Below are 12,535 nucleotides of genomic sequence, written 5' to 3'. Positions count from 1 at the left end.
AAGGTGTAGGAAGAGATTCGGGCGTTTATGAGTCAGTATCTGCTTTAGATGACTTCCAGTAACTCGGTAGAACTCTTCATCTTACTAGTTCGTATGTTAAGGCAGTCGCTAGTTCCCTCTCCTCACTACGAACGTAGCCCACAAAATCAATAGCTGCCAACCCGCTCCTTATACACCTCTCCCTTCACAAGACTTGGCTTGCGATACCCACTCTGCACCACCGCATTAGCTTGCAACCGCAACCCATCCAACTTGAAAGAGCTCTCATCCATAGCCCATATAGTCACAGCAAGATAATTGCTCCCATTATAGTCCAAGATACCCTCAGGGACGGGAAAACTAAGCTGTGGGCCGATGTGATTGACTGCCAACAATATAAACCATTAGCCTACCCAAATAAAATCACAGCAAAAAGAGAAGAAATAATAAGAGTGGGAAAGCCAACATACCATACTTCCCAAACTGCCACCCATTCACAAACAACTCCGACCGAAACCTCGCAGGCTCCGATCCATCACCAACCGTAGTGCTATTCTCAAACACAACACTGATAGGCACATCATACCCATCAGGAATATTCAGGTCGAACGTCGTCGCGAAGAACCCCACCCCGGGCGCCTCATCCTCCGGCAGTCCATCAAGTGGTGACCTCTTCGTCCACTTCTCCACTGGCGCACCGGGGAGATGATACCCCTTTCGCTCAGCGAAGAACGCACCCTCATTGAGAGGACCGCGAGTCAGATCAGCATAATGCTCGCCACCAAAGTTACCCGTTACTTTCCATGATATATCTGATTTGTCGTCGTGGCCGTGGAGGGTGTAATCGAGGATTCCACGTGGATCTTTCATGAATTCGCCGTTCGCCGGGAAGTTCTCGTCGTTGCCGAGATGGTCGATTAGGATCGTTAAAGTGTAGGTTGTTCCCTGGGTGAGGGGGGATGGGAATGTGACTGTTTGGTTGGAGAACATATACAACGGGTCTCCTAGCCAGGAGGTGAGGAATGTGTTGTTGAGCCAGATGGACTGGCCGTAGGCGTAGCCACCTTCGGTGAGGAGGTAGAGGGAGGTCTCATTGCCGGTAGCCGTGAAGGTTCCTCGGTAGAGAAGGGAGCCGCCATTGTTGCCGTAGTCGCTGGCGTAGAGGGATGTTGGGGTTGTAAGGTTGCGTGGGTTTGCAGTTGTGGTGTGCGTGCATGGGGTCCAAAGGTCGTCGTTGTATGTCGGATTGTGTACCTCTGGGAGGGTGTTGAGGTAGTGCCAGTCGAGGGTTGTGAGGTCTGGTAGGCTGATGTTGGGCTTTTGGTAGGTGAGGGTGCCCGTGAGACGGCCAGATGTGACGCTGGTTTGGACGCTTTGATTGTTGAAGAAAATGCTAGTTACTGGCTGAGGGGCGGAAATGAGCTCGAGGGTAGTGGTGGTGTTGATGTCTCCTGTCAGATAGAGGGACGTCTCAGCGAGTTCGGCGGTCCGTAGCAGATATCCGGCCTTAACGATGACTGATCGGTTGGCGTGAGATTGAGATACGTGTCGGCCTATGGTCCCTGGGACGGGTAGGTCGAGGACCCAGTAGTTGTATGCCTCGTTGCGCCAGAGGAGATGCACCTCGAGGGTGTTGCCGAAATGTACAACTCGTCGGGATGCTTGGACTGCCCATTGTATCACGGTGGTTGAGTTGATCTGCTGGTTTTGCAAACCATCGCCTTCAATAGAGGTTGGTTTGCCTATATATGCAGGGACGGCAAATTCATGAAGCTCATCTTCACCTCCGTAGAGAACAACCACTGACTTGGAGCCGGTCTGCTTCCAGGTGAATAGCTCAGCCGAGGAGTAAATCAGACTTACGTTGCCGACGTTGTAGTCGACCAAATGGATCTTGGAATCTCGGCCATGCAGACTTAGCGTTCCACCCAGCTGAGGAATTGTCAACCTTCCTGCGGTAGTGTCCACGTGCAGCTTATATGAAGTCGAATCTTGTGAGGTTAACTCTCCATGGCGTACCACGTAGAAATTGGTAGGATCTCCGGCTAACCGGGTTACTGCGAGGGAGGTGGTGTCCGTGTAGATTCCATAGCTCCCGTTTTCTGAGTGTGTCTCGAGATAAGCAGGAGATGCCTGTAAAAAGTTGGATTGTAGCTTCAATTCACTGTACTTCTCGCGGACGACTTCGCGATCTTCGGCGATAGCAGCACCCACATCGTACGAGGTGTAACCACCAGGATGGCCTAAGTTGCCCCAATTTGTTCCCCCGAAGATCTGGCAGCACAGATCTTGTATTAGCAGAGAGAAAGAAAGGTCCATATGCGTATATAGTAGTCAGCTCACCATGTAGAGGTTCTGGATGGCAGTGCGAAATCCGTAATTTATCTTGTAGAAGACGCGTGCGAATTCAGGGCCAATGTATGCAGCTGAGGTATCAACACCAACACCACCCCTAGAGTACAGTATAAGCTTAGAAAGCTTCGCATTATACATACACCCCAAGGTTATCATACCAACCATCAGGCACTCCGCCTTGGAACTCTGAGATGGAAAACGGAGTGGTCGGGCTCTGCTCCTCATGAACTGTTTCGTTGTAGGAGAGCAGTGGGTTTACCACAGATGACCAGTTTGACGGATTGGATGCTAAAAGTAAGTAGTTAACGGAAGCTCGATAAGTATAATCTAATACATACGTGCTGTGCTCCAATGCATGGGATAATCATCAAAGCTGTAAATATCCACAGCCCCGACTCCCGTGCCAGGAGCGAAGTTTCCCATAGGTTCGGCATCATTGACGATGAACGGCACGACTACTCCAGCCTTTCGATACTGATCTTCCACGTAAGCCATGTATTCCTTCTGAAGACAGGAACTGTTATAGTCGGGCATAGAGTAGTTGTTGATTTGCGTGTAGCCTACGTCCTGCACGCAAGCCGTATACTCGTTTTCGGGTTGAAATAGGATCACCGGGCCACCATTTGTGATCTGCGCCTTCGCGATTATGCGTCCTATCGCCTGCATATAGGGAGTGATGGCATCCAAGTAGCCTTGATCTGTAGTCTTGAGACGGCCTTGCACCCTTTCCAACCAGCCAGGAAATCCGCCCCCGGAAACCTCGGCGTTGATATAAGGACCAGGACGAGCAGTTAGATACAAACCGGCTTCTGTAGCAGCCTGAAAGAATTCTTCGAGCGCGAAAACTCCATCCGCCCGGATAGACCCTCGCTCACCCTCCAGCAGAGCCCAATCGACGTAGAAGGACACAGCTGAGAAACCAAGCGCGCGGACTTTCTGGAAGACATCAAGCCAGAGTCCTGGGGATGGGAGACGGAAGGGGTGGAACTCTCCCGATAAGAGAAGAACGCGCTCTCCGTGAACCCGAATGGAGTACTCATCCCATGCCACAATGTCTTGAAGAGAAGAACCTGTGGTATTTTCCTGACGAACATATTTTGGGGCGGAAACAAGGCCTAGGCAAGCCTTCGCAGCCAGACCGACAGAAAGCAAAAAGGAGGCCTTCATCGTAGATCAAGATGCAGCCTAGTGGCTCGTACAGCTTCGCATTACCCTCGAAGCCAACCCACCTTCGCAAACCTTTATACTTTGTTGTCCTTGACACCTCTGATCGAAAGTAAAGCGGGCAGTCGGCTATGAGGTCGGCATCTGGCCACATCGTTGATCAGAAATTCCCAGGGCGGGGAATGCGGAGGACCTGCGATCAGACGTCAATTTAACCGGTTTGTCGACATCAAACTGGGATGATGTTTGATGCGGGGAAAATCTCATGATCACATCGGTATAATAGATGACCGAGTACTGGGATCGTGGGGCGCGGATAGTACTTGACATGGTGTGTGCCTCCATGGGATAAAGGCGGTAAAGGTTGTGTTCTGACCATATCTACCGCTATGCAAATTGAAATGAAGGCCAATATCGCATTTTAGGCGATCTTTGACATAATGCAAATGCACTTTTCTTTTTTTGTTTTGGCCACGTCTAATAGCTTCCAGCGGGAGATCCGAGTGTATAAATCTTGTCTACAACGCCAATGATATAGAACGCCACTGAAAGTTTCATCTGCATATACGTTCGGCAATTATATAGGGCATAGGACCTTGTAGATATCAGTCAACCACCCCTGGGGGTAGCAGCACTACATAATCCACTGGAGCAGGCTCGACCCCATTCGCCTCACCAACAATCCTCAGCTGATCACCCTGCCGGACGACGACCCCATGAAACGTTATCCGGGTGGCCGAGTGACCGTCCAAGTATATAGATGGTGTATGGCCTAGGGATTGATGCTCCATATCCCCAAGCCATTGACCCACTACCTTGTCACCCACAGATAATGTCCACTTGGATTGACCGCCATAGAGATCGTAGTAGTTCACCCCTATATCATATACTCCCGAAGGGGCTTTGATGGTAGTTCTTGCTGTCCCAGTCGTTGAATTAGAAGTGGTAATAATTGCCGTAGTGTTAGAAGCGGCCTCGAATGGACTGACAGTGTACGTCTGGTATCCGTCCAATCTCATACTCTCAGCTTCAATGCGCCACGGATGATGACCCACACGGCCAGCCACATCTGGAATTCCAGTCATGTTGTAGTAGAAGTTGTTGATAGCATCGCGCCAGACAATGGAGTGTCCCGCCTGGTAGACAAGGCGTGACCGCATGGCCTCGTATCGCTCCCGATCAATTAGCCCTTTCAAAGACTCCCATTGTCTGATAAAGCCGTGTGCAGCTTCTGCGCCTGCATAGTGAGCGTTGTAGAAATGCTGAATGACTGTCAACCCGGAATGCAAACGATGAGTCCATGGTACATGGTGGAACCACAAGACAAGATCATCTGGCGTAGTTTCTAGTGACTCGTATAAGCGAGCAACCTCCTCCGGATATTGGCCGGTATACCCAGTGCCATTCCGTATTGTTCGGTCCATCCCGACTGAATTGTGATCAGCACGTGTCCATTGGCCCCAGCCATTGTTATCCTGTGTAGCTGGGTTTGGGCCATAGTGAGTATACAAGATATCTGTCAGGGTTTGTATGCCCAAGTTGCCTGTATAGTTTTCATAGGCAGGCCACGATGTCATGGACATATCAGCAATAGTGTCGATGACATGGTGATTTCGTCCAAATGTGAGGCGAGTCCAGTCTTTGAGGATCTGTTCAGAATCGTCGGTCGGACTCCAGGCCAAACGACCATAGGCGTACAGATTGGACATAGCAAGGTGGCTACCCAGCCATGTTGTGTTAGTGCCCACATTAACGACGGCTGCCCAGCCCCCGAGCGTTCTGTTGAAGCGCTGTCCGGATATGATATCGCGGACCATCGAAGGCTTGTGATCTACGCGTAAGTCGAAATCCAGGACCGTCTTCCAGAGCGGAGGTAGGTATACCAAATGACATTGCTGCCCCAGGTACTCCTGACTAACTTCCAACTCTATGGCTGTGTTGGTATGGTAGAGGTTGGCGAAAAGGGGTGAGGTAGGCTCGCGTACTTGAAAGTCGATTGGGCCGTACTTTATTTGTATCACGACGTTCTCGTCGAATTGACCGTCCAGGTCCTTGAAGTATTCCACTGCCGCCTTGGCACGATCAGCCTTCCAGTCCGACTCGTTCAAGTTGTCGTTGTAGACGAAGGCGCGGTACATAAGCACACCCCCATGTGGTTGCAGGGCACGGGCGAAAAGATTTGCCCCTTGTGAGAGTGTGCGATTATATGTATCCGGACCTGGCTGGCCCTCTGAGTCTGCTTTGACGAGGTACCCAGCCATGTCTGGTACATAGGTATAGAGGTTATCGGTGATATTCTGCCACCATGTAATGACACCAGGATCGAGCGGATCATAAGTTTCTAGGCCGCCCAAGTCTTCTGGTGAAGCAAAGTTCAGCGATATGCCAATTTGAACACCGTATGGTCGACAGGCATCTGCTATGCGACCCAGGCCTTTCATATTCTCGGGTAGCAGTAGTGATGCGTTCGCATTGACATTATTAACGACAATTGCGTTTATCCGGATAGATGCGAGCAGTCTAGCATATTGCACAACAGGAGCCATGTCTTCCACCACCGTGCCATCTTTGAAGAATATCGACGCGCCACCGTAGCCTCGTTCAATACTTCCGTCCATGTTGTCCCATTGATTTACCCAACGGATCGGCGCATGTGGGCTGGTGGTGTACGCGACACGAGTGAAGTTTTGCTGTGCCACCATAGCGAGGTATTCGTATGCCCCGTACAAGGCTCCTCTGGCATTGTTGCCTAAGATGCGGACTGTGTCCCCTTCGGATTGTAACCAGAAGCCATCGGGATCAAGTTCGGGCACGTTGATGTCCCGGCATTCTTGACGGTACTCATCCAGGGTAGCCACCAGGATTGATGCGGGGCTATCGCATCGAAATGGACGGGATGTCAAGTTCGTCGAAAGAATCGATTGGAATCCTGCTTTTAATTCTCGTCCTGCAGTCTCGATCGGGCTTCCTTTGGTGCTGTTTAACAACACAAGATGAGATGGTAAAGCCTGTCGACAATGCAGATCGCAAGATACGGGAGCATATCGGAGCCACCCATTGTACCCATCCTCGGCCGTTACCAAGGACAGTAAAAGAGCCAGGGTCAAATGAAAGAGATTCGTACCTCTCATAGTGGCCGTTTCTTTCCAGCTATGCCATCACAAAGCATTTTGGGATACCAGCCCTTTTCTCCATCATATATACACACGTCATGACCTGTCTGCAGGATCTCCCCGCATTGTCAGGCCACGGACGTGGGGAAGGATTTCATGCTAAACTTTGTATTCAGGCTATTGTTGCTGCTCTGGGTAAATCGTATTGTTTGGTGGCATCGACAAAGGCGACTTTTGCCGACAAGCACTGGCCTAGTCTTCCCCTGGGACTCGCTGAGTTAGTAGTTTAGCCTCGGAGAATCTCCGTGACCATCGAATTCAGTTTGTTATTGAAGCGTCAAGACCCTCCCGATTGGGAAAGGCCCCGTCGTGGCAGATGAGCGGGCGTCACGGGACTCGCTAAACTCCGTTGGGTTCAATCTAGCCTGAACGGGAATGGCGCCTTCACAAGATGACTGGAGGTCTTACTCGCACCCTTACCTGTCATTCGGCACTTTACTACTCTCAGACTGTTTTCATAACCTAGGAAAGAAGTGCCGATATCATATGCGAGACATCGTTCTCAAGTAATCGGCTTTACCTCAATGGCTGCCCGAACTCCTTCCATCGCCCGCAACTCGTTCCGGGCCCGCGCGGTACGGCTTCTTGTCCGCCACCATCTAATCTATAACAAGTACTAACTCCAACCAGTGCGACAATTGTCGGCTTCGGAAGGTATCGTACCCTGTGACCAAATCAGTACTCGACCTATGCTCATGCAAATCTCTTTAGATCAAGTGTGATAAAGTAGTTCCTTGTTCCAGCTGCAGCGCTCTTGGAGTCGCCTGTGGTCCGACAGGTACGCCTGTCACGTCTTCGGAGACACGCAGAGCCGATTCCGACGATTAGTAGGTTAAGCTAGACTATAAGTGCTTGCAGGGCTAATTGAGGTTAGTGAGCAAAGGTTTTCGGCAATCCAAGAACAATTAGCAACCATTCAGCAAGCACTCCATCAGATAACAAAGCCACCAACTTCAGTACAGCCGGCTTCTCACCCAATAGGCACCGGCCCAACAGCTCCTCCTTTCGAGGGACAGTCATCTTTTCATCATGAGACCCTTGTAGCCAGGGACGCAGCGTATTCCGCAGCAAATACTGTCCGAGATGGACAGATTGGAGATTATGTGTCTGCTGCGCTCTCCTCTCTAAAAAGCAGCCTCGATGGGCACAATCACGCCGTGAATCGAAATAGAGCACAATCACCTGTGCAACTAAACCAGACATTGATACCTGTTGATCTGGTCATAGCAGTGGTGAAGAAGGTCAAATGTATACATCTCCACCCCCTGTAGATGCTATCACTAACGCAATATAGCTCAACCTCCCTTCTTCCTGGTCAGTCAATCTTGGATAGACTCAACCCGTGTGGAACATCTATGCCAGTCAATATATTTCCCGCTGAACCCTGTCCCACCTGGCTCGCTCACGCTCTTCTATGGTATCCTGTTCTATGTGATACGCGATTATCTTCATGCGGGAGATCCCGATCTGGCACACTTCGATCTTCAATCAAGCCTTGCGCTCTGTGAGCGCCACTTTGCCGCTGGCTTGAGCGGACCTGAGGTTATATCTGAACCGACTTTGGAGAAGATACAGGCACTGTTGCTTGGGGTATGTTTGAGTCTCTTCAGGAGCTACAAATGCTAACGAATGCAGGTTCTGAAAGCCCAAGAGGAAACCGACGTCCAGCGGTGCTGGACCTTCCTTTCGCTGGCATTCAATATGTGCCAGAGCATCGGGTTACACCGACGTTCTACTTTGGAAAAGGATGAGTATATAATTGCTGAGGCGAAACGCCATGCGTTCTGGGCACTTTACACCATCGACAAGAATATCTCTCTCAATATTGGCGTGACATCTCACTTTCAAGATCACGATATCGATGCAGACCTATATACTCCCTCCAATGATCCCAAGCATCGTCCGTGGGATCTAATGGGGCTTGTCATCGTCGAATTCGCGAATGTTCAGGGTAGAGTTTATGACCAGCTGTACTCCACCTCTGCTTGTCGGGCAGGTGACGAGCAACGATCAGCATCGATTGAGCGACTGTCCTCTGACCTAATGACAGTACGGGACAAGCTTCTTGCGGTACGCCTTCCTCCTGTTGAGGTAGTCAAGTTGGCTGACGGTTTTACAAGATTGATGTTAGTCGGGGTCTTTATGCCGACTCCCTACATGGAATGGCAGCCTGTGCAGACTTTATAGCTTACTCTGTGTTGACCGTCATCTATCGTGCACAAACCCATCCACGCGACGTGATGGCAGTTTCTTCTCAGTGCTATGCATCTGCGACTGCTGCTTTACAGAGTCATCTCAAGTGCTTCACCTACTTCCGCGGTCGCCAGACACATAAACAAACAGAATACGTAAACTGGTAAGACACCCTTCAATCTGCATTGAGATAGTAAACTAAGGGGACAGGATACTTCTCTATCCTTCATTCACACCCTTCGTCATCGTCTTTACCCACGCAATCACAACCGCCAGTACAGCAGATCTCGCTCTGCTACAGGATACCGCCAGCTCCCTAGAGCTAATCAAAGGCCTTTCACGAGGGTCAATGCATTTATACACTATATGTGACGCTTTTGTCCGGGCTGCTCAGATACTTGTGAACTCACAACAGACACTAACCGGGCTGGAGCAACACCAAGATGGATCTCTTGTTATTCCAACAACTGATGGGCCCGGGAATATTGCCCTGCCAGATGTTTCATGGCCAGAAGATACATTTGACTCCACCATGAACCAAGCAGACATATCCATGTTTTTGAATGGCTTCATTGGCACTAACCGATCGGTCATGGATATTTTGAGTTTCGACCTTAATAGCGATTCAATCCAATGAATACACCTTGCATTCCTCTCACTGCTAATTGTTGACCGTGGCTTTGAAGACCCGTTTCTCTCAGTCTCTTATTTACGCCTAGTAGATGGGAAGTTAGTCTGGACAATATACTCAGTGCCTTCCAAATGCATATCATCGCTAATGTTGACGAATAAGGCAACCACATGGAGACACTTGACGACTTATAATGATTCGAAATATTCCTATATACAGCTAGGAAACGTGGTTGGCAAACGCAGGTCAACAGAATGGCAAGCCAATGAAAGTGAGGCACGGTTTGGCCTTTAGAAAACTAAAATAAGACGCCCTACCGAAAGGCCCATCTCTTGATTCCAATGACTTAGAAGACATACTTTTGTGGTGTTAGCTTGATCACAACAGCAACTCGAGGAGACTTACCGGAATGAACAGGTACGGGACCCTCCGCTCATACTCGCGCCAAGCTTCTCCATATCTCTCGCGACAACGTTCAATATCCCGCAGAGCACGATGGATTATCATAACAGTGAAGAAGCACGAGTAGAACCAGGGGAATGGCGAGTTAAAGCCAGTAATAAGGCCCCAGGAGAAAGCGAAAAACCAGTCACAGCTGTAATGGACCTTACGTGCCATTCCATCTACACCTCATCAGCCCTGAATTGCGATACAGAAAAGAACAACTTACACCACCCACTGCACAGGATGGAATCTCCTGTTTTTGTCTTGATGCAGACAGGGTTCTTCACCGATTTCCACGGTAGCTGAGGGAAGGTCTTTCGATTCACAGGCTTTCCTCTCTCCTGAGCTCGGAAGAGGTTCTTCTGGCTGTTGCACGTGTCCCATACCCAGTATGCAAATATATACATCACAAATAGCACGCCCAGTGCTATAGGGTTCCATTTATACGTTGACGGATCATGGCTCGCCAGGTATAGAGTGCAATGGCAATAACTCATAGGAACACCAGCAAGGTTCCAGAAAATGAGCATAAATCCCCACTTTTCATAATACATATCCCTGCGCCAAAATCAGTACTGTTGATTCGTCCACCGCATTGAGGAACTTACCAGCTCGTGATAATCAGTTCCTCCCCTTTAGCACATGCATTCGCATACAGGAAATGCGCCAGAAGCAGGAAGGACACTTCCCCAGAGACGGACCCATAGTCTTCCCACTGCTTCAATGCAGTCCCAAGCGTCAACAGAAACAGAATGTACCAGGGTATGCGAACCTCGAAGAACATCTTCATATCAAGCCACTGGAACAAACGAGGGTTGAGCTCCGCACCCATAAAGAAATCATAAACATGCGATCCCGTCATCCGATGCTGAGCACCTCGCAGCAAGGCAGACATGTACGCGACAACCGAGACCAGAAAGCCAGAGCAGATAGCCACAGACATCAACGGACCGAACTCATCGACGAGCGTACTCAGACGAAAGAGACCGGAAAAGTGGAGTACCAACGCAGCAGCGATGGTAACATACCACGACGCTGCCGCGGAGCAGTAGTAATCCAGCTGCTTTCCATTTAGATGAGGAAGGCATTTTCCCTTTCCGTATACACCGGGCAGGTACAGGTATCCGAGTCCTTCGAGGACAAGGAATGTCCAGTATATTATCCATGCCTTGCGGTGGGGATAGGCATGCGTATGGGCGAGGTCAACGAGGTGGAAGAGGAAATCGGTAATAGACTGGTTTTCTTCGGGTAAGGGGAGGTGGCCGTCGTACAGGGTCGCGCCTATGAACATGTAATACATAAGGAGAGGGAATCCAAGCATCAGCAAGGTAACCCCCGGCGCACCTCCGAACTCGAAGGTCAGTTTCTCATCCTCGTGGGCGTTTGAAGATTTCTCCGGGCTCGGATTCGTGGATTGCTTCATGTTGGGTTGGTGGCTAGGTGGATTTAGTGTTCTGTGCGAGGCGTGTCTAGGTAGGCGTCTGTCTTACCTTGTAGCCGTGCTCATAGCGGACATCCTTCTCCTTGTATGCAAATTGTTAGGTTTTCACAGATCGGGGGACCGCGGACTTTTATCGGTTCACCATTGCTGTTCATGTTGTATACCTTCCTCGTTGCCGTGAAGCCCGCGCCCGCCGTGCTCTCCGCGGACTCCGCGGCGAACCCGGAAACCTCGGGATCGGCTCAATCAGGTCACAATAATCGTAGCGAGGACCCCAATGTCTGGAGAATTACGATTCATTTTAGTCTAACCGAAGTCCTTAATGGGGAAAATTGTCTTAAATAAGATTAGGATGTCTGTGGTGGTGAGAGACCTTTTCCGCTTTCCTGTTAGTGTAAGGGTCAGCTAGACCCGAGCGACCGTGAGGGTGTATTCTAGTAAGTAGTAACTGTGAAAATGAATGGTAAAGGGGGCTTGGAGAAAGATCAATGGGATGAAATCCGGACATCGCGGTAAAACATGTCTTTTAAATCATCTACTTAAGCCAAGTAAGGTTGACTACGTGCCCTGTACTGATGGTGTGCCTTTTACTTCTTTTTATATTCAACCATACTTAGTAGTATGCGGGGGTTCGTCATTCAGTATATTTCGAGGACGGATCGCTTCTATCACCTGGCAGTAGTACCACTGGCTCTTTAACCTATCACTAGTATTAGTCTCCGAGTTTAATCCCCTCATACCAACCTAAATAAAAATAGATTCAAATCACGCAAAACAATGCAGCATTTTCCACTCAACCATTTCCCCTCCTCTCCAGCCCTACCAGGATTCGACAGACACCAGGCTGATGCGCGACTGTCACCCGCGGCGCCAAACCCGCCACCATGATTGGCCCCATCCTCTACCCCGATCATCATCTCTCCTCCAACCACCACTCTTACGCTCATCAACCAAGCTTTTATCAAGGATGCACCAAGAGCTAACCTAACGCGTAAGGCTGCGTGTGACAGAGGTGAACCGGCCTGCATATTCACGCTGCCGTCCTGGCTCTACCCACCGAATCAGCATCCTCCATGAAGCGCTCAGCAGCAACGTCCTCCCTTAGGGAGTGTAGCTCATCACCCCCCGTGCTGAGGATTGATTGTTCTAACGCGC

At 49.9% G+C, this 12,535-nt stretch overlaps 4 protein-coding genes across 4 annotated transcripts; 1 reads left to right on the top strand and 3 right to left on the bottom strand.

The window, feature by feature from the left end:
- Positions 1–31: 31 nt before the first annotated feature.
- Positions 32–3,501, bottom strand: BO88DRAFT_432815 (glycoside hydrolase family 35 protein; the record flags this gene model as incomplete). The annotated part of the gene is made up of 5 exons (XM_025709386.1): positions 32–364; positions 450–2,253; positions 2,323–2,431; positions 2,475–2,622; positions 2,673–3,501. 5 exons carry the CDS (start codon positions 3,499–3,501, stop codon positions 147–149), a joined length of 3,108 nt encoding a protein of 1,035 aa, XP_025566842.1. The 3' UTR covers positions 32–146.
- A 467-nt stretch (positions 3,502–3,968) lies between these two features.
- Positions 3,969–6,780, bottom strand: aguA (alpha-glucuronidase). Its single transcript, XM_025706017.1, has one exon. It carries the CDS (start codon positions 6,627–6,629, stop codon positions 4,104–4,106), a length of 2,526 nt encoding a protein of 841 aa, XP_025566841.1. The 5' UTR covers positions 6,630–6,780; the 3' UTR covers positions 3,969–4,103.
- A 340-nt stretch (positions 6,781–7,120) lies between these two features.
- BO88DRAFT_485333 (transcription factor domain-containing protein) lies at positions 7,121–9,974 on the top strand. Its single transcript, XM_025712337.1, has 8 exons — positions 7,121–7,246; positions 7,302–7,325; positions 7,383–7,498; positions 7,546–7,919; positions 7,966–8,261; positions 8,307–8,741; positions 8,792–9,027; positions 9,075–9,974. Exons 1-8 carry the CDS (start codon positions 7,196–7,198, stop codon positions 9,499–9,501), a joined length of 1,959 nt encoding a protein of 652 aa, XP_025566840.1. The 5' UTR covers positions 7,121–7,195; the 3' UTR covers positions 9,502–9,974.
- Positions 9,739–11,464, bottom strand: erg4A (c-24(28) sterol reductase). The gene is made up of 5 exons (XM_025706016.1): positions 11,430–11,464; positions 10,548–11,375; positions 10,166–10,497; positions 9,901–10,118; positions 9,739–9,853 (listed from the first exon to the last, which is right to left on the bottom strand). The coding sequence occupies exons 1-5, from the start codon at positions 11,453–11,455 to the stop codon at positions 9,842–9,844; spliced, it is 1,416 nt and encodes a 471-aa protein (XP_025566839.1). The 5' UTR covers positions 11,456–11,464; the 3' UTR covers positions 9,739–9,841.
- Between the last annotated feature and the right edge of the window lie 1,071 nt (positions 11,465–12,535).

This window comes from Aspergillus vadensis (genome assembly GCF_003184925.1).
Source record: "Aspergillus vadensis CBS 113365 unplaced genomic scaffold BO88scaffold_3, whole genome shotgun sequence".
NCBI classification, from domain to species: domain Eukaryota; kingdom Fungi; phylum Ascomycota; class Eurotiomycetes; order Eurotiales; family Aspergillaceae; genus Aspergillus; species Aspergillus vadensis.
This window is presented reverse-complemented; position numbering and strand designations above follow the sequence as displayed.

What these genes read in the sequence shown, in the direction of transcription:
- aguA (XM_025706017.1), bottom strand. Translation starts at nt 6,629, where the DNA reads ATGAGAGGTACGAATCTCTTTCATTTGACCCTGGCTCTTTTACTGTCC.
- BO88DRAFT_485333 (XM_025712337.1), top strand. Translation starts at nt 7,196, where the DNA reads ATGGCTGCCCGAACTCCTTCCATCGCCCGCAACTCGTTCCGGGCCCGC. An exon ending in ACAATTGTCGGCTTCGGAAG is followed by an intron (nt 7,326 to 7,382) that starts GTATCGTACCCT and finishes AAATCTCTTTAG; the next exon opens with ATCAAGTGTGATAAAGTAGT. An exon ending in AGAGCCGATTCCGACGATTA is followed by an intron (nt 7,499 to 7,545) that starts GTAGGTTAAGCT and finishes AATTGAGGTTAG; the next exon opens with TGAGCAAAGGTTTTCGGCAA.
- erg4A (XM_025706016.1), bottom strand. Translation starts at nt 11,455, where the DNA reads ATGTCCGCTATGAGCACGGCTACAAG. An exon ending in GCTATGAGCACGGCTACAAG is followed by an intron (nt 11,376 to 11,429) that starts GTAAGACAGACG and finishes AAATCCACCTAG; the next exon opens with CCACCAACCCAACATGAAGC. An exon ending in CATCCTGTGCAGTGGGTGGT is followed by an intron (nt 10,119 to 10,165) that starts GTAAGTTGTTCT and finishes GATGAGGTGTAG; the next exon opens with ATGGAATGGCACGTAAGGTC.